Source organism: Physeter macrocephalus, chromosome 1 (genome assembly GCF_002837175.3).
Source record: "Physeter macrocephalus isolate SW-GA chromosome 1, ASM283717v5, whole genome shotgun sequence".
In the NCBI taxonomy this organism is placed as follows: domain Eukaryota; kingdom Metazoa; phylum Chordata; class Mammalia; order Artiodactyla; family Physeteridae; genus Physeter; species Physeter macrocephalus.
Window position 1 is genome coordinate 35,313,737 of NC_041214.2, and position 24,179 is coordinate 35,337,915.

General features: G+C 38.4%; 1 protein-coding gene and 1 long non-coding RNA gene across 11 annotated transcripts in view; one reads left to right on the plus strand and one right to left on the minus strand.

Annotated features, from left to right (window-relative positions):
• Positions 1-18,775, minus strand: part of LOC129392703 (uncharacterized) — an 87,078-nt gene extending 68,303 nt beyond the window's left edge. The window contains exons 1-2 of the long non-coding RNA XR_008619085.1: positions 18,731-18,775; positions 13,662-13,693 (exon numbers count right to left, since the gene is read on the minus strand). This is a non-coding gene — a long non-coding RNA (uncharacterized lncRNA). The remainder of the gene's footprint in view (positions 1-13,661; positions 13,694-18,730) is intronic.
• Positions 18,776-19,041: 266 nt separating this feature from the next.
• The window catches only part of NPHP3 (nephrocystin 3), a 45,019-nt gene continuing 39,881 nt past the window's right edge, over positions 19,042-24,179 (plus strand). For 4 of the 10 annotated variants that reach the window (XM_055089352.1, XM_024131888.3, XM_028489735.2 and 1 more), the window contains exons 1-3: positions 19,042-19,459; positions 21,743-21,868; positions 22,443-22,593. In XM_055089352.1, coding sequence (XP_054945327.1) covers positions 19,067-19,459; positions 21,743-21,868; positions 22,443-22,593 — 670 coding nt within the window. In that variant the 5' untranslated portion in view covers positions 19,042-19,066. Of the gene's footprint in view, positions 19,460-19,485; positions 19,880-21,312; positions 21,400-21,742; positions 21,869-22,442; positions 22,594-24,179 lie in introns of those variants that run through there. The other 6 variants (XM_028489740.2, XM_028489751.2, XM_028489755.2 and 3 more) reach the window with 3 other exon arrangements.

A 24,179-nucleotide genomic window follows, 5' to 3' on the forward strand; every position in this document is an offset into this window, starting at 1 on the left:
AGGTTTTAGAAAGCACAGCTGTGTCTGATAGTAAAGGGAGTGTTTAGAATGCATCCTCTCCATTAATTAAGGCTTTTCTTTCTTCCTCAATTTTCCTAGGGTATTGTATACATTGGCAATTAAATCTGCTTTCAATGACATGTCTTTTCTCTTAAGGAACTGTTTTTATTAAAAATAATAGATTTATTTTTATCATAAATATAAAATGATACATGTATTTTATTACATTCTTATCTCCTACAAATATATAAAAAGAAAGTGGATCTCTAGCCAGCACACAATATGTAAGTTAAAATAACTTATAGGCATAATACTTTGCATTTAATTATTCTATACTATCATCTAGGAGTCACATAAATTTTTAGTATTTACCATAAGTATGTGGATTATGTGTATTTTATACATAGGGAAACAGGCAGAGGATAAACATGGGACCTACTCCTGAATACATAGTAATCTCTAAGCAGGTCAAAGATGAAAGTCCTTACTCTCCCATCCCAGTGGAAGGTATTATGCTTAGCTCACCATTACTACCTTCCCCCTGCCTCTGGAATTTTATAATTCATACATTTTTAAATATCTTTATAGCACTGATAAAAAATTGACTAGAATCACTAACAACATCAAAAATCATAAGCAAAAACCACAAGCAAAAACTGTCAATAATATGAGTATAAAATGAAATGAGACTAATACCTTTAATATATAAATCTGTGGAACAAACAGGAAATAAAGGTAGGATCCCTACTGATAAATCATGGACATGTGAGCATATTATATGATCTGACTATTCAAAAGTGAGGAAAACAAGTTTAATAAATCTAATTTAAAAGTACAAACTCATTAATAATAAAAGAAATACAGATTGACACTATAAGAAATATCTTCTTTAACATGCCAAAGGAAAAAATATTTACAGAGGGCTAATATTCATTGAGAGGACATGATGACATCACTATTCTCATATGCTGCTAGAGGGAATTTAAGTTGTCACATTTACTGGAAAGCAATTTGGGGATATAATGTGTATTAAGTGTCTTAAAGATGTTCCATATTTTGGGTCCAGTGATTCCCCTTCTAGGAATGCACCCAAAAGAAATAATCTAAAATGCACATATATATGCAAAAACCCCACCATTTTCACTGCAAATATTATTTATAACAGAAAACAACCTAAATGTCCCAAAATAAAGGAATAGTTAAATAAATTATGGCACATCCATAGCATAGAAAGTTATACAGCCCCAATACTATTCATGAAGTATTTTCAGTGACATGTGAAAAGGTTGATGAAATAGAGGGGGAACAAATTGCAAAGCTACATACATAGTGTATCTCAAATATGTTATTTAAGGTAGATCATAGACCTAAACATAAAAATAAAACCATAAAGCCCTTCAAAGAAAAAATATGAGGATATTTTCATAACCTGAGAATGGGCAAAGATTTCTTAGAATGTATAAAGTGATAACCATAGAAGAAAAATTTGATAAATTAGATTTCATCAAAATTTAAAACTTGTGCTCATCAAAGGACATCAAGAAAAAGAATAGGCAAGCCACATACTTACAGAAAATATCCACAAATCATGTCTGACAAAGGACTTATATCCAGAACATATAATGAATTACTATAACAACAACAATGACAGCATAATAATAATAATAAATTATTTAAAAATAAGTATACTCACAGCAGACACTTCACAAAGGAAAATATACAAATGGCCAATAAGCACATAAAAAAATTGTTCCACATCATTCATCATTACAGAAATAAAAGCTAAAATCCCACTATACATCCACTAGAATGGCTAAAATACCAAAGACTAAAAATACCAAATGTTGGCAAGGATGCAGAGCAACCAGACTCTTACACATACCTAGTTGGAATGTAAAATTGATACAACCACTTTAGGAAAAGGTTTGGTGGTTTCTTATGAAATTAAACATACACATATTCTTTGACCCAGCAATTCTACTCCTAAGCATTTATCTGAGAGAAATCAAAACTTATGTCTACAAAAAGTCTTGTACAAGAATGTAAATAGCATCTCTAGTCACAACAGCCAAAAAGTGAAGTCAACTCAAGTGTCCATCACTATGGGAACAGATAAATTGTGATGTGTTCATGCAACAGAATCCTACTGAACAATGGAAAGGAATTAACTACTTTTCATACAACAACATCGATGAGTCTCACAGATATAATACTGAGCAAAAGAAACACAAAGACAACATATTGAGTCATTTCACGTATAGGAATTTCTTAAACAGATAAAACAAATATAAGGTGTTACCATGTGATACTGCAATCCCAATCCTGGGCGTATATTCAGAGAAAACTCTAATACGAAAAGATACATGCACCCTAATGTTCACTGCAGCACTATTTACAATAGCCAAGACATGGAAGCAAGTAAACCTCCATTGACAGATGAATGGATAAAGAAGGCGTGGTATGTATACACAATGGGACATTAATCAGCCATAGAAAAGAGTGAAATAATGCCCTTTGCAGCAACATGGATGGACCTACAGATTATCATATTAAGTGAAGTAAGACAGAAAGACAAATATCATATGATATCACTTATATGTGGAATCTTAAAAATGATATAAATGAACTTACTTACAAAACAAATAGACTCACAGACATAGAAAACAAACTTATGGTTACCAAAGGGGATAGCAGGAGCTGGGGGGAGAGATAAATTAGGAGTTTGGGATTAACATATACACACTACTATATATAAAATAGATAAACTACAAGGACCTACTATATAGCATAGGGAACTATATTCAATATCTTAAAATGATATATAATGGAAAAGAATCTGAAAAAGAATATTTTTTATATATATAATCACTTTGCTGTACACCTGAAACTAACACAACATTGTAAATTAACTATACTTCAATTAAAAAAACAAACATAAGGTAAAGTAAAAAATGTTGTCTCAAGAATGAGAAGAGCAAATAGGGACAGTCTGGAAAGAGACATAAGGGAATTTTCTGGGTAGGTTAAAATGTTCTCTATCATGGTAAGATATGTGTATTGGTCTGATAGGACTTCCATAAGAAAACACCACAGACTGGGAGGCTTAAAGAACAGAAATTTATTTCTCACAATTCTAGGGACTGAAAATTCAAGATCAAGGTGCTGGCAGGTTTAGTTTCATTCTGAAGCCTCTTCCCTTGGCTTGTAGGTGGCCACTATCTTGCTGTGTGCTCATGTGGCCTTCTCTGGGTGCAGAGAGAGATCTCTGGTGTCTCTTCCTCTTCTTATAAGGACAGCAGTCCTATCAGATTAAGGACCCATCCTAACGACCTCACTTAACCTCATTATATCCCCTATCTCCAAATACAGGCAGGGTGGGGGTTAGGGCTTAAAATTATGAACTTTAGGGGACATAATTCAGTCCATAACAGAACAGTTACATGAGTAGATCCACATGCCAACATTGCACAGTTATGATTTGTCTTTTCAATGTTCATAAATTCTACTTCAAAAAAATTATAAATTGAGGGTTGGAGAGTGGATAAAGGAATAGATGAAACAATAATTACATGAAATAATAATTAGAACGTTGAACAATTTTGAACTTTGTTGATATGTACATAAGGATTTAGTATTCTATCTACCTTGTGTAAATCATTCTATTTACTTTGTATATGTTTTACAGTTTTTATAATAAAAAGTCTAATAAACAAAGGAAAATGACGTGTCAATGGAAGATACTTTGTAGAGATGACAACTCTGTGTGACATTCTCCTGAGTTGAGCTCCATCTTAGGTATGTTTGTATTGTGTTTCTTGGGCAGGTCATCTTCTGGGCTTGATTCACTCATCTAGAGAATGCACTCATAATATAGACTTATTGAGTGTTCATTAGGTGCAAGACACTAGGCACTATGGTGGGCTTACCTGACATTATCACCAAAGTCCTATTCAGCATTTAAATTCTATCACCATTTTATGTCATCAATGCAGATCACCCTCTCTCTTTTTTTTTTTTTTTTTTTTTTTTGTGGTATGCGGGCCTCCCTCTGCTGCCGCCTCTCCCGTTGCGGAGCACAGGCTCCGGAGCGCAGGCCCAGCGGCCATGGCTCACGGGCCCAGCAGCTCCGCGGCATGTGGGATCCTCCCAGACCGGGGCGCGAACCCGGTTCCCCTGCATCGGCAGGCGGACGCGCAACCACTGCGCCACCAGGGAAGCCCAACCCTCTCTTTTGCTACATATAATTCTCATGACTTTTAACCTTTATATCTTGTGTTTATTTTTCCTTCCTGTAGAGATAAGATTCAATAGGCCAGGGCAGCAGTCATCTTTCAGCAGATTTGTTTTCTACTGAAATCTTTTGGTCTAGTGAGATTTCTGGAAGATACATTCAAGAAAATAGATGACACCCACAGCCAATATAATACTCAATGGTGAAAAGCTGAAAGCCTTCCCACTAAAATCTGGAACAAGACAAGGATGCCCACTCTCACCCCTTCTATTCAACATAGTATTGGAGTCCTAGCCACAGCAATCAGATAAGACAAAGAAATAAAAGGTGTCCAAATTGGAAGGGAAGAGGTAAATTTGTCATTATGTGCAGATGACCTGATACTCTATATAGAAAATCCTAAAGACTCCACACAAAAACTACTAGAACTGATAAAAGAATTCAGCAAAGTAGCAGGATACAAGATTAACATATAGAAATCGGTTGCATTTCTTTACACTAACAATGAAATATCAGAAAAGGAATGTAAAAAAATCCTTTTTCTAAAATCCTACACCATTTATCATATTTTTAATTAATTTTTATTGGAGTAGAGTTGATTTACAATGTTGTGTTAGTTTCTGCTGTACAGCAAAGTGAATAAGTTATATATATATACATATATCCACTCTTTTTAAGGATCTATTCCCATATAGAGTAATTGAGTAGAGTTCCCTGTTCTATACAGTAAAACAATCCCTTTAAAAATCGCATCCAGAAAAAAGAAATATATGTAGGAGTAAACCTGACCAAGGAGGTGAAAGATTTATATGCTGAGAACTATAAAACATTAATTAAGGAAACTGAAGGTGATCCAAAGAAATGGAAAGATATCTCATGCTCTTGGATTGGAAGAATTAATACTGTTAAAATGGACATATTACCCAAAGCAATCTACAGATTAATGCAATCCCTATCAAATTATCCAGGACATTTTTCACAGAACTAGAACAAATAATTCTAAAATTTATATGGAACCATAAAAACCCAGAATTGTCAAAGCAATCCTGAGGAAAGACAACAAAGCAGGAGGCATAACCCTCCCAGATTCAGACAATACTACAAAGCTACAGTAATCAAAACAGCATGGTATTGGCACAAAAACAGACATGTGGATCAATGGAACAGAATAGAGAGTGCTTAAATAAGCCCACACACCTACTGTCAATTAATCTTTGACAAAGGAGGCAAGAATATACAATAGAGAAAAATTCTCTTTAGCAAATGGTATTGGGAAAGTTGGAAAATGCATGTAAATCAATGAAGCTAGAACACATACTCATGCCATACACAAAAATAAACTCGAAATGGCTTAAAGACTTAAATATAAGACAGGACACCATAAAACTCCTAGAAGAGAACATAGGCAAAATATTCTCTGACATAAATTGTAGCAATACTTTCTTAGGTCAGGCTTCCAAGCAATAGAAATAAAAGCAATAATAAACAAATGGGACCTAATCAAACTTAGAAGCTTTTCTACAGTTAAAGGAAACCATAAACAAAATGAAAAGACAAATTACAGACCGGGAGAAAACATTTGCAAATGATGAGACTGACAAGGGCTTAATTTCCAAAATATACAAACAGCTCATATAACTCAATAACAAAAAACAACCAACCATATCAATAAATGGGCAGAAGACTCAGATAGACATTTCTCCATAGAGATGTAGACATACAGAATGGACATGTGGACACAGAGGGGGAAGGGGAGGGTGGGACGAATTGGGAGATTTGGTTTGACATAGATACACAACCATGTGTAAAATGGATGGCTAGTGGGAACCTGCTGTATAGCACAGGGAGCTCAGCTCGGTGCTCTGTGACAACCTAGATGGGTGGGATGGGGGGGGGGGAGGGAGGCCCAAAAGGGAGAGGATATAGGTATACATATAGCTGATTCACTTCATTGTACAGCAGAAACTAACACAACATTGTAGAGCAATTATACTCCAATAAAAAAAAAAAGAAGAAGACATACAGATGGCCAAGAGGCACTTGAAAAGATGCTCAAAACTGCTAATTATTATAGAAATGTAAATCAAAACTACAATGAGGTGCCACCTCACACCAGTAAGAATGGCCATCATCAAAAAGTCTATAAATAAAAAATGCTGGATTGGGTGTGGAGAAAAGGGAACCCTCCTACACTGTTGGTGGGATGTAAGCTGGTGCAGCCACTATGGAAAACAGTATGGAGGTTCCTAAAAAAAAAAAACTATAAATAGAGTTACCATATGATCCAGCAATCCCACTCTTGGGCATATATCCAGACAAAACTATAATTCAAAGAGATACATGCATCCCTATGTTCATTGCAGCCCTGTTTACAATAGCCAAGACATGGAAACAACCTAAATGTCCACTGAGAGATGAATGGAAAAAGAGGATGTGGTACATATACACAAAAGAATGTTACTCAGCTATAAAAAAGAGTGAAATAATGCCATTTGCAACAACATGGATGGACCTAGAGATTATCATACTAAGTGAAGTAAGTCAGAAAGAGAAAGACACAAAAGAATTTATCTATGAAACAGAAACAGACTCACAGACCTAGAGAACAGACTTGTGTTGACATGGGGGAGGGGAGGCAGGGAAGGGATGGATTGGGAGTTAGGGGTTAGCAGATGCAACTATTATATATAGAATGGATAAACAACAAGGTCCTACCATACAGCACAGGGAACTATATTCAATATCCTGTGATACACGGAGATCACCTCTGTGCTTTGTGACCACCGAGAGGGGTGGGATAGGGAGGGTGGGAGGGAGGGAGACGAAAGAGGGAAGAGACATGGGAACATATGTATATGTATAACTGATTCACTTTGTTGTAAAGGAGAAACTAACACACTATTGTAAAACAGTTATACTCCAATAAAGATGTTAAAAAAAAATCCTGTGATAAACCATAATGGAAAAGAATATAGAAAAGAATGTATGTGTATATGTGTGTGCATGTGTATAACTGAATCACTCTGCTGTACAGCAGAAATTAACACAACATTGTAAATCAACTATACTTCAATCAAAAATATATAAAAAATAGGGGCTTCCTTGGTGGCGCAGTGGTTGAGAATCTGCCTGCTAGTGCAGGGGACATGGGTTCGAGCCCTGGTCTGGGAGGATCCCACATGCCGCAGAGCAGCTGGGCCCGTGAGCCACAACTACTGAGCCTGCGCGTCTGGAGCCTGTGGTCCGCAACAAGAGAGGCCGCAATAGTGAGAGGCCCGCGCACTGCGATGAAAAGTGGCCCCTGCTTGCCACAACCAGAGAAAGCCCTCGCACAGAAACGAAGACCCAACACAGCAAAAATAAATAAATTAATTAATAAACTCCTACCTCCAACATCAAAAATATATATATAATAAAAATTTAAAAATAGTAGAATAACTAAAAAAAGAAAATAGATGACAATATGGGGAATTTTATGAAAGGACTGAACTCTTTTCAAGGAATTAAACTAAAATTCTAGTATAAATAAGCAAATATAGCTAAATGAATAAATATGAGAATTAATAGATGATTCCAAAGGCAGATTAAAGTCGGTATAAGTGAGGATTAGTGAAATTGAAGATAGTTAGTATAAAACATCCAGACTGAAGTATGAGAATAAAATAATAGAAAATGTAGAAAACAGATAAGAGACATATAAGGTAAAGTGAAAATGTCAAACACACATTTAATCAAAGAACCAGAATAGGAAGAGAGAGATTTGGGCAAAAACATTATTTGAGTCAAAGAGATTGGCTAGGATTTGTAAAAATTATCAACCCAAGATATCAAGCCTTCAGCTCAAGAAACTAAAATCCCAACCAGGATGCAAAAATCATAGTCAAACTGCTGAAAATGAAAGATAAAGAGAGGATCGAAAAGCAGGCATGCAAGGCAGGGGTAGGGGGAACACTATCGTCAAGGTCTCAGTAATAAGACTTATAGCTGAATGTGAAACATAGTAATGAAAGCTAGAAATCAGTGGAATGACACACTTAAAATTAAACAAAGCTGCCAGTCTAGAATTCTATATTCAGCAAAAACATCCTTCAAGAAAGAAAGTGAAAAAAAGATGTTTTAACACAAACAGAAATGGAGAGTGTTTGTCACCAGCAGACTTTTCCTAAAAGAAGATTACTAAGGGAATTTTCAAGTGATCCCAGATGGAAGCAGGAGAATGCAACAAGGAATGAAGAGCAACAGAAAGGGTAAAAAGTGCATAAATATGAATAAGCATCAACTATATAAAAAGAATTGTGTCTTATAGGATTTTAAATATATATATGGATAAAATGCATGACAACAAAAGCACAAAAGTTAAGGAGAGTATATAGAGTTTAAGTTTTTAAATTCTTGCATTATATGAGAAATGCTAAAAGTTCTAATTCATAATAAATGCTAATAAACCATGGATACATGTTGAAATGTTTATAGCAACCATGAAAAGATTAATATATAAATGTATAACTAGCAAGCAAATATGGAGAGATGGAATAATATTTTTAAATACTTGAATCTAAATGAAGGTAAGATATAATTTTTTTCCTTTTAAATGGAAATAGAACTCCAGAATCTGTTGGATCTAAGTCTTTGATTTATTTTGAGGAAAAAAGGTTTTAAAAGAAGAGGAAAAAATAAAAAATTAAGCCATGAGTATTGACAATAAATATTGTCAATTTATATGTGGCTTCTGTAAGTATTGCATTTAAGTCCACGAAGTTACTAACGAAAAATTACCCAGAACAGGAACTTTGCCACAGAGTTCAATCATATATAGAAATGACTTCTAAGGAAAGAAAAGTAATTTCAAAAACATAGGTAGTTCTGGGGAAGCCAATTTACTCTAAGAAGTTGAAACATTCAAGATAATTTAATGTGGAGGAAAGAGTGACAAAAATTACTTTTTAGGAGATGATGAGATGCCTGATATTTTATTTCTTAAGGTAAAGAAGGATATAATTTACTCAAAGGATGTTTGTTCATAATCCAAGGAAACAGTATTTGATATTTGTGGTTTTATCCTCTGAGACCTCACTGCAGCAATGTTCTGTGAAACCATATTAGAATTAAGAATTTTTGTTCCTTTAGTAACTGAGTAAATCTCCCAATGTAGAGTTCAAAGAGGATATTTTTACATGAATATATTATCTTTATAGCAAAATATTTAAAAAGAATTAATTATATGTGTGTATGTACACACACACGCACACACAGAGGCATGAGTGGAAGTAACTGACATCCACAGTTATTCTATAAACTGAAATTTCAAGATAACTTAAATTTCTTGATGAAGGGCCACCAACATTTTTTAAGGAAATATATTAACTACTTACATATTACATATTACCTACTTTTTAAAAAATGGAAATTAAAAAAGTATTACATACTTTCCAATATACTTAAAACTAAAAATAACATAAAATATATACTTTTATTGACAATTAAGGAATAATTATTATTGACATAGATTATTATACTATCTTACAATGTTCAAAGGGACAACAGGAATGCTAAATTCTCCTAATTTTTACAGTTTCCCTGCTTCCTCCTTGACTTCAGGCCACAGCTGTTGTTTTCACTACTGCAGTGTTCCTGCTCTGTAATCCACTGTAAATTTGGGAGCCAATATCTAACATAATAGTGCATAGGACCTTCACGGCAACCTCAGATCCTCTCCTGTGAATTAGGTGAATGTTGGCCATGGAAAGTGCAAGGACTTTTACAGACATCACTTTTCTCCTTTTCCATTTGTGGCTTTTGGGTGGAATTTCCCATAGGTGAGGTTTCCCTATAAGTCAACTACATGGAAGTGATAGCTATATGTTCAATGACTTTTATTAATGATGCGTATAATGTCAGACCTACTTCCATCTGAACGTCAACCTTTTAACTTATTCAGGAAATTGGTTCTATTTAGTTCCCAGATGCAAGTGGGTAGGGTGGGGTGGGAGGTGAGGGAACAAGGAGCTACCATCGACTGAGAAGGGATCATGTGAGATAAAGCTCAGTCACCCTGTGATATCAAATATAATTCTTACAGCCGGTCTATGACGCACCTATTGACAACTCCATTTTACTATTAAGGAAAAAAAAAAAGACTTGCAGAAAAAAGGCAAAGATAAAGTGACTTGCCAAAAATCACATTGCTAGAAAATAGCAGAGCTGGGATTAAAACCCTGGTGTGTTTCAGTGCCTCCTTTTTTTCCCTTCCACTACACCAAAGTTTTGGAAAGTCTCAGAGATTAACTGGAAAGGATGAATGCTGGAGAATGTTCTATGGTGAAAACATAGCTCCAACATTCTGAGCAATATTGTTGTGGCTCTAAAACTGCACAGAGATGAAAAAGATGGCATCAAAATCTAAAATCCTCTAAAGAAAAAGTGAACAATACTTTTTAATGTTTTAAGCATAAATTTCCTTTATTAAAATATAGTAGACATTCAGAAAAATGCAAAAATCATAAGTTTAAATCTCAGTTAATTTTTATAAAGTGAACAACTCATGTTACTATCTCCCAGATCAAAGAGTAGAACGTATGGCACCCTAGAAGGCCCCAGGCTCTCCCTCACACACAAAGAAACTACTACTCTGACCTCTATCATCATAAATTATTTTTGTCTGCTTTGGAACATGCTATGAATGATGTCATGAAACATGAACTCTTTTGTGTCTGCTTATTTCACTCTACATTTGTGAAATGTAATTATGTTGTTACCTGTTGAAGTAATTTATTCATTTTCATTATTGTGTAGTATTTCTCTGTGACTATACCACCACATATTCATCCACTTTACTGTTGATGAGAACTTGGGTGTTATGATACTACTTTTCACATTCTGGTACATGTCTTTTGGCAAACATATGTATGCATCTCTGCAAGGTTTGTGCCTAGGACCAGAATAGCTGGTATATGCAGCTTTAAGAGATACTAGGCGACAATTTTCCAAAGTGCTTGTGTCAATTTATACTCCCTCAGAGTAGAAAAGTTCCAGTTGCTCCAAATCCTTGTCCTTGAAGACACTTAAAATTGTCTTTTTCATTTTATTTTAGTTATTTGGATGGGTATGTAGTGGAGTCACATTTTTTCCCAGCTTCATTGAGATATGATTGAAAATAGCACTGTGTAAATTTAAGGTATACAAAGTGATAATTTTATATATATATGTTGTGAAGTGATTACCACAATATGGTTAGTTTACACATCCATCAGCTCATATGTTACCATTCTTTTGTGTGGTGAGAACATTTAAGATCTACTCTCTTAGCAAACTTCAAGTATACAATATTTTAACTACAGTCATCATGCTATACATTAGATCCCCAGAACTTATTCATCTTATAACTGATATTTTGACCAATATTTCTCCATTTTCTCTACCTCCCCCACCTCTGGTAATCACTATTCTACCCTCTGCTTCTACGAATTCAACTTTTTTAGATTCCACACACAAGTGAAATCTAAAAGTGTCTTTCTGTGTTTGGCTTATTTCACTTAGCATAATGCCCTCCAGGTTCATACACATTATTGCAAATCGCAAAATTTACTTCTTTCTTAGGGCTGAATAATACTCCATTGTGTATGTATACCACAGTTTCTTTATGCATTCATCCATCAATGGACATTTAAGTTGTTCGCATGTCGTGGCTATTGTGAATAATGCTGCAGTGAATATAGGGTGCACGTATCTCTTTGAGATAGTGATTTAATTTCCTTTGGATATATACCCAGAAGTGGGATTGCTGGATCATATAATTGTTCCATTTTTAATTTTTTGAGGAAGCTCCATAGTGTTTTCTATAATGGTTGTATTGATTTACAGTCCCACCAACAGTGGGGCATAATTGTTCCCTTTTCTTCATACCTTCACCAACAACTATCTTTTGTCTTTTTGATAATAGCAATTCTCATAGGTATGAGGTGGTATCTCATTGAGGTTTTGATTTGTATTTCCTTAATGATAGTGTACCTGTTGGTCATTTGTATGTCTTCTTCAGAAAAATGTCTATTCAGGTCCTTTGCCCATTTTTTAATTGGATTATTTAATTTTTTGCCATTGAGTTGTATGAGTTCTTTATATATTTTGGATATTAACCCTTTATCAGATATATGGTTTAAAAATATTTTCTCCCATTCCATAGTTCACCTTTCATTTTGTTGATTGTTTTTTGTTTGTTGTTGCTATACAGAGGCATTTTAACTTGATGTAATCCACTCATTTATTTTTGCTTCTGCTGCCAAGACCAATGTCAAGGAGATTTTCCTCTATGTTTTTTTGAGTCTTCTTTCCTTTTTTCTTAGCCCAACTAAAGTTTTATCAGTTATGTTTATCTTTTCAAAAAAACAACTCAGTTTTATTGATCTTTTCTATTGTTTTCCTATTCTCTGTTTCATTTACTTCTTGCTACTCTTTATCATTTCCTTCTGTAGGTGTCCTCTTCATAGTGTTTAACAGACCACAAACATGAACAGGGGTGATATCTAAGATTTCATAACCTGAGGATGGATGTATTCTTAGAAAATCCGAGTTAATATGCTGAGAGCATGATTCCAGAGAATAAAAAATACAATGGCAATTGAGTTGTTTTTATTCTGCGTGCTGAGCTGAAACAATACCACCTTGTCTAACATTGTTTCTTGAGAAAATATGGTTCATATACTAAATACGATCCATATATTTCTTATGAAGAAATATAGTTCTTTCTTGCAACAACAGATCTCAGCTGACTCCCCAGTGTCTGACTTAAGTCAGAAAAGGCATACCCTTTCTCAATTTTATACAGTAGTGAAGAAGACTACATTTCTTCTCTGTAGGAGCTGGTTAAATCTGGCTCCTTGACTGCTTCCTGCCATGTGGGTCATAAGTGTGGGTAAGAAGTGATGTTACTAACGACAGTCTGAAGTGGACATTGGGTACCAGATTTGGGATGGGTGGTTCCATAAAAGAAATTAAGGTTACATTCAACTCTACAGCTGAATGTGAGTAGGGGTGGGAGGAGTGGGGAGAACAGTCCTAAACTTCAGAAACAAAGGGACATGCCTCAGCAAGCAAGAAATAAATGGCTTCTTGCATCTCAGAGGCTGCTTCTGTTCCAGAAAAAAAGGCCTATTTTATTTATTAAACAAATGTCCAAAATGTGCAGTATGCTTTAGAACCACAAGTAAATATCTTTGATAGCATATTCTTAACAAGACCCACTGCAGCTCTTTTCAATGCATGGCCTTCTATATACCCATACATTTCCTTAGTCCAAAGCAAAACGGCCCAGGGCAACCCTACCTTTAGAGAACATACTTCATGAGGAATGGATACTCCATATTTAAAATATTCTTATCCAACTTCCCTTCCACTGCATCTGTGTGTGTTGCCTTTGTTTCACCCTTGTACTCACCTAGGCATTAAACCCCTCGCCTTCACCAATTTCTGCAAAAAAAATAAAATTAAATTAAAAAATCAAAAATCCAATCACAGCAAGTTTTTTGTGAGAGTGGAAGTTTATTGAAGATTTGGGACATTTTGGGGAAGTACTATACAACATTCCACCATCTCTCTACATTCTTCCTTCCCCTTTTTCCATGTCTTCAATCTCTACCCCTTCCCAGTTCAAAGTAATTCAGTATGGCCCTCTATCAGGACAGGCTGGGATGTGCTGTGGTACAAAACAACCCCCAAACCAGTCACTTAATACAAACATTTATACGGGAATGAGACCTTCATTGATGTGCTTTGAAAGTACCCATAGAGATAATCTGAGCCTAAGCTCTATGTTTATATCTTTTGTAGCATGGATAGTTACTCGGATGCTGAAAATATTACAATATGCCGAGGAGGACCTTATAGTTCCCTAAAAGGGGAACTTTATTTTGGCCTAATGGCTGCTAAATAAGAATTTACTTCAGAATCACGTGGGGACTTGAAAAAATTCAGATGCCTGGGCCCCATCCACAGATATTTTGATTCAGTAGATTTGATGTGCGGTCCAGGACTCTAAATTTTTAACAAGCTCCCCACGTACTTCTGAAAATTATGCAGGTTGAAAACTACCCCTCTAGTACAGGGGTCAGCAAACTACAGCCCTTAAGCTAAAGCAAACCCTGCTATCTGTTTTTTGTAAATAAAGTTTAATAGGAATGCAGACATGCCAATTCATTTATATATTGTGTATGGCTGTTTTGTGCTATAATGGCAGAGTTGAGTAACTGAGACAGAGACCATATGGTCCACAAAATGTAAAATATTTATTATCTGGTCCTTTATAGAAAAAGTTTGCAAACCCTTACTCTTGTCTATTTCGTGACTAATTTCCAGAGTCATGTGATTACTTGTGATGGGAACTAAGTAAGGCAATGCAGATGATCACTACTGAAAACAATAATACCTGGACTGAATTCTTTACAATCTTCATATGAGAAAAATGATTGTTTTTTATATACAAATTACCAGCCAAATTTTTTCTGAGTTATACTGTCCCCTAATGGTAGAAATGTTAAATCACAGATGCTTAATCTGATTAGATGTTCCCCATTGTTAATCAATTCCTGAAATCAGTCACTATAGACTTTGTAGCAAGGGACTTTAGGAATCAGTTCAGGTGGTAGAATTGAGCAGGACTAAACGGGCTCAGAGAAGGTTGGCAATTTTAATGAGAATTAGAATCCCTTCCCTCTGTAAAATTCCTTTCTCTTCAAAGACTATTACTCTTTGCATATCCAATTAGATAGTCATTTATCCCAAGGTGATACATTTCTTGGGGACATTTCGGCCATTTGTGATGCCATGTCCATCTCCAAAATTGAAGCACAATACTATCAATATGGTCAAAATCACATGTGCACTCACTATGATGAACTGTGATGAAAGGAAAGAAAGCTTAAACAGGAATCTGGATGCATACACATATATGCCAAGATGGTTACCAAGGGGGATTGCACCCATGTTGGCAATAATGAGTCAGCAGAGGATGAAACCATTGGTTTTCTCCTTGACTAACGATTAAAATCCTCTGAGTCGTTTTTAAAACATGATGATGGCCAAATTCTGCCCCCCGTCAGAATTACTTGGGACATCTGTTAAGGTGGTGCTGGACATTTGTAAGGTGGACCACACTTTATATAGGAATGAATTAGATCATCCCTAGCCACTAGCCACAATTTTCATGCAAACTCAGTAGTTCTGAGATCTTAAAGTATGTAAGTATCACTTGGAAGCTAACTAAACATGCAAATTTTCAAGCTCCAGTCTCACAAATTAAAACTCAGTGGATCTCAATTTTTAACAAATGTCCCAAGCGATTTGAGAGTCACAGTCTGGAGCCCAAACATACACTAATCTACACAAATGATATTTATTCTACAAATTACATTTTTTTTTAAAGGCGGCAGCATTGTTTATTAATTTTACAAGCTACCTGACCAAATGTGGGGAAATTTTTCTCATGTTCCAGGTGTGAGAAGAAATTACCATCAAATTCATTGGCTTAAACTAACAATTTTATTACATTTCATGATTTTGTGGGTCAGGATTTGGGCAGAGGTCAGCTGGATGATTCTTCTGCTCTCCTTGTGGTGCTGATTAAAGTCACTTAGTGGTACCCAACGAGCAAATAGTTTGGCCTGAAGAGTCCAAGATGGCTTCACTTCACATGCCTTGCCTGGAAGGCTGGGCCAACTGGGACTATTGCCTGGAATGCCTACACACAATCTCTCCAGTCTGGCAGCCTTGGCTGGAGTAGTAGGTCTCCTTACATGGCAGCTCAAGGATCCCAGAGAGAGTGTTCCAAGACACAGAAAGTGGAACAGAGTCATTTCTGCCATAGTCTACTGGTCAAAGCAGTTCCAGAGCTCAACCAGATTCAAGGGGAGGAGTCATAAACAGGCCGGAGTCATGGGTGTGTGACCCTTTGAAAAACCTCAAGCGCAGCTGCATAGGAACCTGAACTCAAAAGGACTCCATGCTTGGTTTATTGCTGTCTTGAAATTCTTTATAATTTTTGAACAAAGGGCACTACATTTTCATTTTGCACTGGGTCCCACAAATTATGTAGCCTGTCCTCATCATAAACCTCACCTTTCAATGGATAGAGTATTAAAAATTTTGTAGCCATCTTTAATGGGCCATAAGCTGCCTGCCAGAGACTTCATTCCTCACCATAGCTCTGTATTCAAAATTATCCTTTCAAAATGAAGACTGATGTTATGATAAGTTTAGGATTAAGAAATATGTTGGAAACCAACAACACTGAGTATCTGCTAGCACCCTGTAACTGGTCACCTCTGGGCTCACTCACTCAGTTATGTCCCTCAGGCATTAACCAACAGTTATCTAAGGTCAGTATGTGTGCTGAATTTATACATATTGTCCTTGACGAGAAAGACAGCCAGTAATCACTATATAGAAAGGAGTCTCCATGGTCTCAGCAAACCTGGATTTGTCTTGGGGGGGCATCTGCAAAACTATGTAAAGGTTATTAGGGAAGGCAGTGACAACTCCTATGCTTTTTGAGAACCCCAGCCACATCTGACATCTCTTTGGGGCATCAGTCATTTGCACTACATTATGTTCTCAGCAGGAGTTCAATATGATTGCTGGTGATGAATCTAAGCAACAAATGGCATCATAACAATAACAAATACCAAAAACCAAGATGAATAGAATGGGGACACAATTAATGGAGAACAAGGTCAGGAAAAGTTAAGTACAGTATTTTGCACAAAGGCAAAGATTATTGAATTGAACATATTGATATGATAAACTCCTGAAAGGTATGATTATCCACGGAAAGTTTCTTAGAGAAAGAAGCTAGACTTTGAAAGAAATGAGAGTTGGCAGAGTACTGAAAGGAAATAGAAACTACATTGGTATGAGGACAAGAAGAAAATCAGCCCAACTAGGGTGGAAGAACGTGGGTAGAGGGATGTTACTGGATAAATTAGAGGTGAGGAAAGGAGAGTCATTGCTCCAGGGCACTGGTCCTAGGCTGCAGAATCTGAATTTACTCCACAAGCTATGGGAAGTTATTGTAGTTTGCTATTAGTTTGGAGGGAATGAGTGATGGCTTTTTATTTTAGTATGCAAGCATAATAGTGGAAGTCTCCAGCTGATGCACATTCCAAAGGAGGTATAAGACTAAGATGCAGAATTTTTCAAAGGAGGTGGTCAGTGAATGATTCCCTGAACCACTGATCCACATAGAGGGTACAAGTATTAGAAGCTGGCGATCAGAAAGGACTTTAAAAGAGAGGAGTTCTTGAGATACTTGATGGTGGGAGTGTTTCCCCTTATCTCGGGAGACTATTTGAAGAAATTAATATGTATCTCTTGGAGTTTGAAGAACACAGCGGCCTGGTGTCTGATTCCCTCCTGAAGAAAATTTAAAGGGTAAAAGAAAGGATGACTAGCTACTTTGATGGAGGGAGTGAGAACTGGCCTGCATTCCCAGAGTTCTTTGAGGCCAAAATGTGTTTCCTGTTGTGATAGATGTTGTGATGCCTGAAAGACTTGTTTCTCCAGCCACTGGAAGTGATGCCAGCAGACAGTCCTCAGCTGTCAGTCTTCTAGGGGATTGCTTTGGCTGAAGAAAGCTGATGACTGTCTGGTATGGGGGTACAAAGTCCCAGCCCCCCACCCCAATTTAGAACAACTCTGCAGAGCTATCCCAGGATCAGAACTCCCTGTAGATTGGCTAAGACCTCTGTTGAGGCTGCAGCAAAGCTCAGCCTCTCCCGCTCACCAATTTTGCTTCTTTCCCTTCCTTTCTACAGGTGTTGATGCCAAGGACACTCCCAAATAAACATCTTGCATGGTTATCTCCATTTCAGAATCTGTCTCCCAGGAAACATGACCTGTAACACCTGTAGATCAGATATGGACCCCACCAGCAAGTGAACTAGCATGGATTATCTTGGGTCTGTCCAAGTGGGACCCTGTAGGGAGGAATAAACATCAGCGGACAGGATCCTTAAAGTATCACTGAATTCCTTACAGCTGGGGAAGCAGTGAGCACCAGCTGGAATATAGCTGCACCAGCCCGGGTCAAGAATACTGAAGATTAAAGATTTCCAGTTATGAGGGGGAGGGAGTCTTTGAAGAACTTACAAAACTATCTCTGAGAAGGTCCAGTTTTAACCGTTTGCCAAGTCCAAAGAGCACAAACATCCAGTTCACAGCAGTGTCAACCAAATAAAGCCTTTCCCTCCCCTCTCCTGTCCTTCCCAGGGCTCCAAACCTGGAGAGGTTAGAAACCCGGCAGAGGGGCAAGACAAGATAGCATAAGAGAGAAGACGCCAACCCCACACTTTTCTTGACCTAAAAGTTTAAAACTGTTTTCCCATCTCTCTCCATTTTTCATGATATCCCTCAAATACTGTCATAGTCTATCCTTTCCTTTACTTGGTGAGATGCCCCGTATTCCAGTGAAGTCCTGTCTGCAGTGTCACTTGTTGCAAAAAGTCAAAACCTCACCTGGTCCGTAAGCCCTGACGTAGCGCAGGGATGAAACTGCGCGACCGCCACGCTGCTCCGCCCCGTACTACCCGGCTCCGCCCCGCGCGCTCCGCTCTCACTTCCCGCCCAGCCCTGCTTCCCCGCCCCATCCGTTCCGCTCCTCTGGCCCCGCCTAGCCACCCTGCCCCGCCCCGTACTACCCGGCTGCCCCGCCCAATCCCTCTCGTCCGCCCACTGGCCCTCCCCTTCTCGAGGCGCTCGCCCCGCCCCTTCCTGCTGTCCCGCCCCATCTCACTCGTCTGATCCCGCCCCCTCCTGGTAACCTGGTGGCAAGGAGCGGCGGCTGCCGGCGCCATGGGCACTGCCTCGTCGCTCGTGAGCCCCACCGGCGGGGAGGTGATCGAGGACACGTACGGGGCGGGCGGCGGCGAGGCCTGCGAGATCCCGGTGGAGGTGAAGCCCAAGGCCCGCCTGCTGCGCAGCTCGTTCCGCCGGGGCGCGGGGGCGGCGGCGGGGGCCGGGCCGGGTTCGCTGCCCCGCGGGGCGGGCGGCGGCGGGCTGCTGGGGGCCAGCTTCAAGTCCACTGGCTCGTCGGTGCCCGAGCTGGAGTACGCGGCGGCCGAGTACGAGCGGCTGAAGAAGGAGTACGAGATCTTCCGGGTCAGCAAGAACCAGGAGTTGTTATCCATGGGCCGCCGCGAGGCCAAGCTGGACACGGAGAACAAGCGGCTGCGGGCAGAGCTGCAGGTAACGCCGGGCCCGGCCGCTCACCGGGGACGGCCGCGACACCCGGGAAACTGAGCCCTGGGGCCGCCAGCTCACCGCCCCGCAGCCTCTTGGCCGCACTGCCAGCTGGACCTTGGACGCCTGACTGCTCTGCATTTTAATTTGAGGGGACATACTGTCTTGGGGTCTAAACTGATTCCTTAACTAACAGCCCCCCCTTTTCTATTTCTGGTCCATTCATTCAGATGCCTTGAAGCAGTTAGCCTGAAAGTGTCCTGAAGCAACAAATGCTAATCTCCAGAGAAGTAGGTCCACACGGGGCACACATATACACAAAAGACTTTGGTGACATCTGTTGAGTCAACTCATCAAACCCTTCCTAGGAGTTTTTAACCACGCCTCGCCCTCCACCCCCCCACCACAAATTTACATACCTCGGAGGTGGGGCTTCTGTCTCGGTTTCTTTTTTTAAAAATTTTTTAAAAATTTATTTATTCTTTTTTAAAATATATATATATTATTTATTTATTTATTGCGGTACGTGGGTCTCTCACTGTTGCGGCCTCTCCCGTTGCGGAGCACAGGCTCCGGACGCGCAGGTCCAGCGGCCATGGCTCACGGGCCCAACCGCTCCGCGGCATGTGGGATCCTCCCAGACCGGGGCGCGAACCCGGTTCCCCTGCATCGGCAGGCGGACGCGCAACCACTGCGCCACCAGGGAAGCCCGTTAAATATATTTTTTAATTTATTTATTCTTGTTTTTTTTTGTCTGCGTTGGGCCTTCCTTGCTGCGGGCGGGCTTTCTCTAGTTGAGGCGAGGGTGGGGGCTACTGTTCATCACCGTGCGCAGGCTTCTCACTGCCGTGGCTGCTCTTGTGAAGCACGGGCTCTAGGCACGCGGGCTTCAGTAGTTGTGGCACACGGGCTTAGTTGTTCCGCAGCAGGTGGGATCTTCCTGGACCAGGGCTTGAACCCGTGTCCCCTGCATTGGCAGGTGGATTCTTAACCACTGCGCCATCAGGAAGCCCCTGTTTTCATTTCTTTGTGAAGTTCCATAGCTGTTGGATTTTAGTGATCTTGAAGTTAATTTTTCTGGCAGCCCCTGATTTTCACCACCTTAACTGCTGTGGTTGAAAACGTTCCATAGGTATAGTCACATTTCCTTAATCCACTTGATTAAATTACTCAAAAAACAGTTATAACATGCCCTCCCTGTAATAGATCTATTTTAACTGATTATTAGGAAAGTTATTTTTTTGTGAGCAAAGGCGTGAGACTTTGTGTCATCAGTTTGGGGCCCCTCTGAGAGTTGTAGTTTTTTTACTCTATTTTTCTTTACTATGGAAGAGACTTCTGGACAGCCCAAGTGTTCCTGAGCTCATTACAGGAGGAATAGAATAAATACCTCAGACCTGATTTTTCTAGAAGGAAGAAACCTTCTTCCTTCTAAACTAGTCCTTCTAGTCAATCCCTCTCCACTCCTACCCCACCCCCCAGTAGCTGTTGTATAATTAGCACTGTTATCTGGGAAGACATAAGCAGTTTTATCTGTTGTCTTACAGATTTTCCTATTGGGCAGTCTTAATGCCCTTGCATATATGAAATGGACTTATGCATTTCAGATATCTGATTTCGTGCATCCAAGCCATTGTCTTGGATTCACTGCATATTGCAAAAGACTGAGGTGGAGGTAGAAAAGAAAGCCAGACCAACCAGGGTAGAGTGCACTAAGTGTTGAAATGTCACAGTTCCAGGTTATTCCTGTTACCTATCCTGATTCCTTATGTAACCCTTTTGATTCCTTTCTCACATATCTAGACATTTTTAAAAAACCTTCTGTATTTATTTAATCCATTCAGTCAGACATTTCCTGGAAGCCTGCCGTGTATCAGACACTGCTAGTGCTTGGGGCTAGCAAGAGGAGTAAGACATGGAGCCAAGGAGTGCACAGTCTCACAGAAGTAATTATCCTCAGGTTAAGCCTTACAAGTTGTACTTTTTGTTCTCTTAAAGATGGGAAAGCTGAGGTGTAGTGAAGATTAAGAACTAGTGCAGTATTTCAAAGAAAAAGCATTAATTTCCATTGAAAGCTTAATGTCAAATATCTTCATTTATAATTCAAGCATATTTGCGGGTTTTTTTCCCATTATGTGTTTGAATAGAATGGCAATATGCAGTTCTTGATAACTGGTGAAAAAGTACGTAGATTGTTAAAATTCTAAGATATTTAATATGTATATAAGATAATGTAAAATTTGGGAGGCATGCTATTTTTGTTAGAAATAACAAGGTAAATTATTCCAGGCACTTCAGAAAACTTACCAGAAGATACTTCGGGAAAAGGAAAGTGCTTTAGAAGCAAAATATCAAGCAATGGAGAGAGCAGCTACATTTGAACATGACAGAGATAAAGTTAAGAGGCAATTTAAGGTAAATTTCATACATCTTTATCCCCAAAGTGATATGGAATAAAAGCAGTATATTTTAAAAGTTCATATAATACTGCGATGAATAACCAGAAGTAAATGATGTAGGAGCCATGAAAGTTATAAGAACTAAACTAAAGCACTTTTTAGATTTTTGAGTTGGATGAGGTAAACTTAAGGTAGTTTCAAAGAAAAGGTATAAAAGTGAACATTTTAATAGGGATTTGGCAGGGGGCGGGAAAGGAAAGTGTTTCTATTAGGGGATAGCATTTAGAATGTTTGGGGATGTTTTCTATAGGTAAGCATTACTGGCATTAAATGGGAGGGGGACAAATTTGCTAAACATCAGGTAGCACACAAGGCAGCTCCACACTACAGACACACATCCTGCTGGAATTCCAGTGGGTTCCAGTTACAAAACAGTGATGTAGAGGTACTCGGATTATTTATCCTACAAAAGGGGAGATCAGGGCCAAATGAATATTGATTTTATGAAAAAAAGAATTTTCCCTTAAAAGTTGATGGTACAATTTTTGATTATGGAAAAGGGTTTCAAAATTTAAATCCTTCTTTTAAAGATTTTTAGGGAGACCAAGGAAAATGAAATTCAGGATTTATTGAGGGCCAAGCGAGAGTTGGAGAGTAAACTTCAGAGGCTACAGGTTCAGGGGATCCATGTATTTGATCCTGGAGAGTCTGATTCAGATGACAACTGTACAGATGTTACGGGTAAATTTATTTCCTATTTATAATATTTTGAGATTTCAATATAGGTATAATGATTATAGAGCCAACTTTGAATCCTTTTACTTATAAGTAATTGCTGTTACAAATAGAGTTGCACTTTCTCTTTCTCAGTTGTTATGACAGCTCATTTCTGTGAAGTCCATTATGTAGAGGCTGAGGTTCCTTCTGTCTCATTGCTCTACCAACCTTAACCCATAGATTTTCTCTCTCTGGTCTAAGATAGCCCCTCTAAGTCCCAACATCACATCTACAATTTAGCCAGGGGGAGGGAGGGAATACCTTACTTTCCTTGAAAGCACAATCTGAAAGATATACAGATTACTCCTACTCAAACCGCATTGGCCAGAACTCTACCTAGGAAGATGGGAAAGTGTAATCATTAGCGGGAGAGCCATGTATCCACATAAAGTTTGGGGTTGTGTCACTAAAGGAAGAAGGGGAGAATGGATGTTGGAGGACAGTTAGTAGTCTCTGTCACATTATTTTTCCACATAATTGATATATTCTTTACGACTATCAGAATATCTGCATAATATTTCATTGAGTGGTTTCCAATGCAGTTTTGTGAAATACTTTTAAAGTTTTTGTTTTACAATTAAACATAGAAAGTTTTTTTTCTAGAAATAAAGAAAAACCTGGAATCATAGAATGAAAGGGTCCACTGTGTTCCAAGGAAATAATAATGAAGTGTGATTGATTTTGAGAAATTTTCTATTTTAAATGCAGTGGAAAAATGCAGTCACTCTCCCATTTATTAAAAAGAGCTATAATTATATTCTTACAAACAGATGTATTTTGGAGTGAAATATGGCAACTGATAATTCCCTCTTAATTTTCATTTTAGTACCATTGGAATTTGACTAGCATCCTGAGACTTTTATTACTAACTTTTTTTTTTTTTTTGTGGTATGCGGGCCTCCCCCTGCTGTGGCCTCTCCCGTTGCGGAGCACAGGCTCCGGACGCGCAGGCTCAGCGGCCATGGCTCACGGGCCCACCCGCTCCGCGGCATGTGGGATCCTCCCAGACCGGGGCGCAAACCCGGTTCCCCTGCATCGGCAGGCGGACGCGCAACCACTGCGCCACCAGGGAAGCCCTATTACTAACTTTTGAGAAAAAAAAGTGAAGTGATTCTTAATGGCATTAGTCCTAGTGATTATTTCAGTATTGACATATGTTAAAATGTACAAGGTTTCAAAACTATTATATTCTAATTCTCTTAGCAAGTTAATAAAAACGAGTTAATATTTCCTCGTAGGTCTTTCCTCCTATTTCGATATAAACATGAAGAAGGAACGCTTGAGGGAATGTCACTCATTGTCACCCACAAATAATCTCAGTTTTGCCAGAGATTTAGCCCAAATACCAGTTTACTTATGTTTAGTCAAGGATGCCATGAATTATTATTTATTTTAAAAAATCAGCGTGTTCATAAGTACCTATTGATTCAGACATTAATTTTTTTGCTCTGAGAGGTTAAAGAAAATGTGCTCTTTACATCCTTAGCTTACATCCTAATGAATTACCAATATTAATTACTGGTGTGCCAGTAATAGTCTTCCTTTGAAAT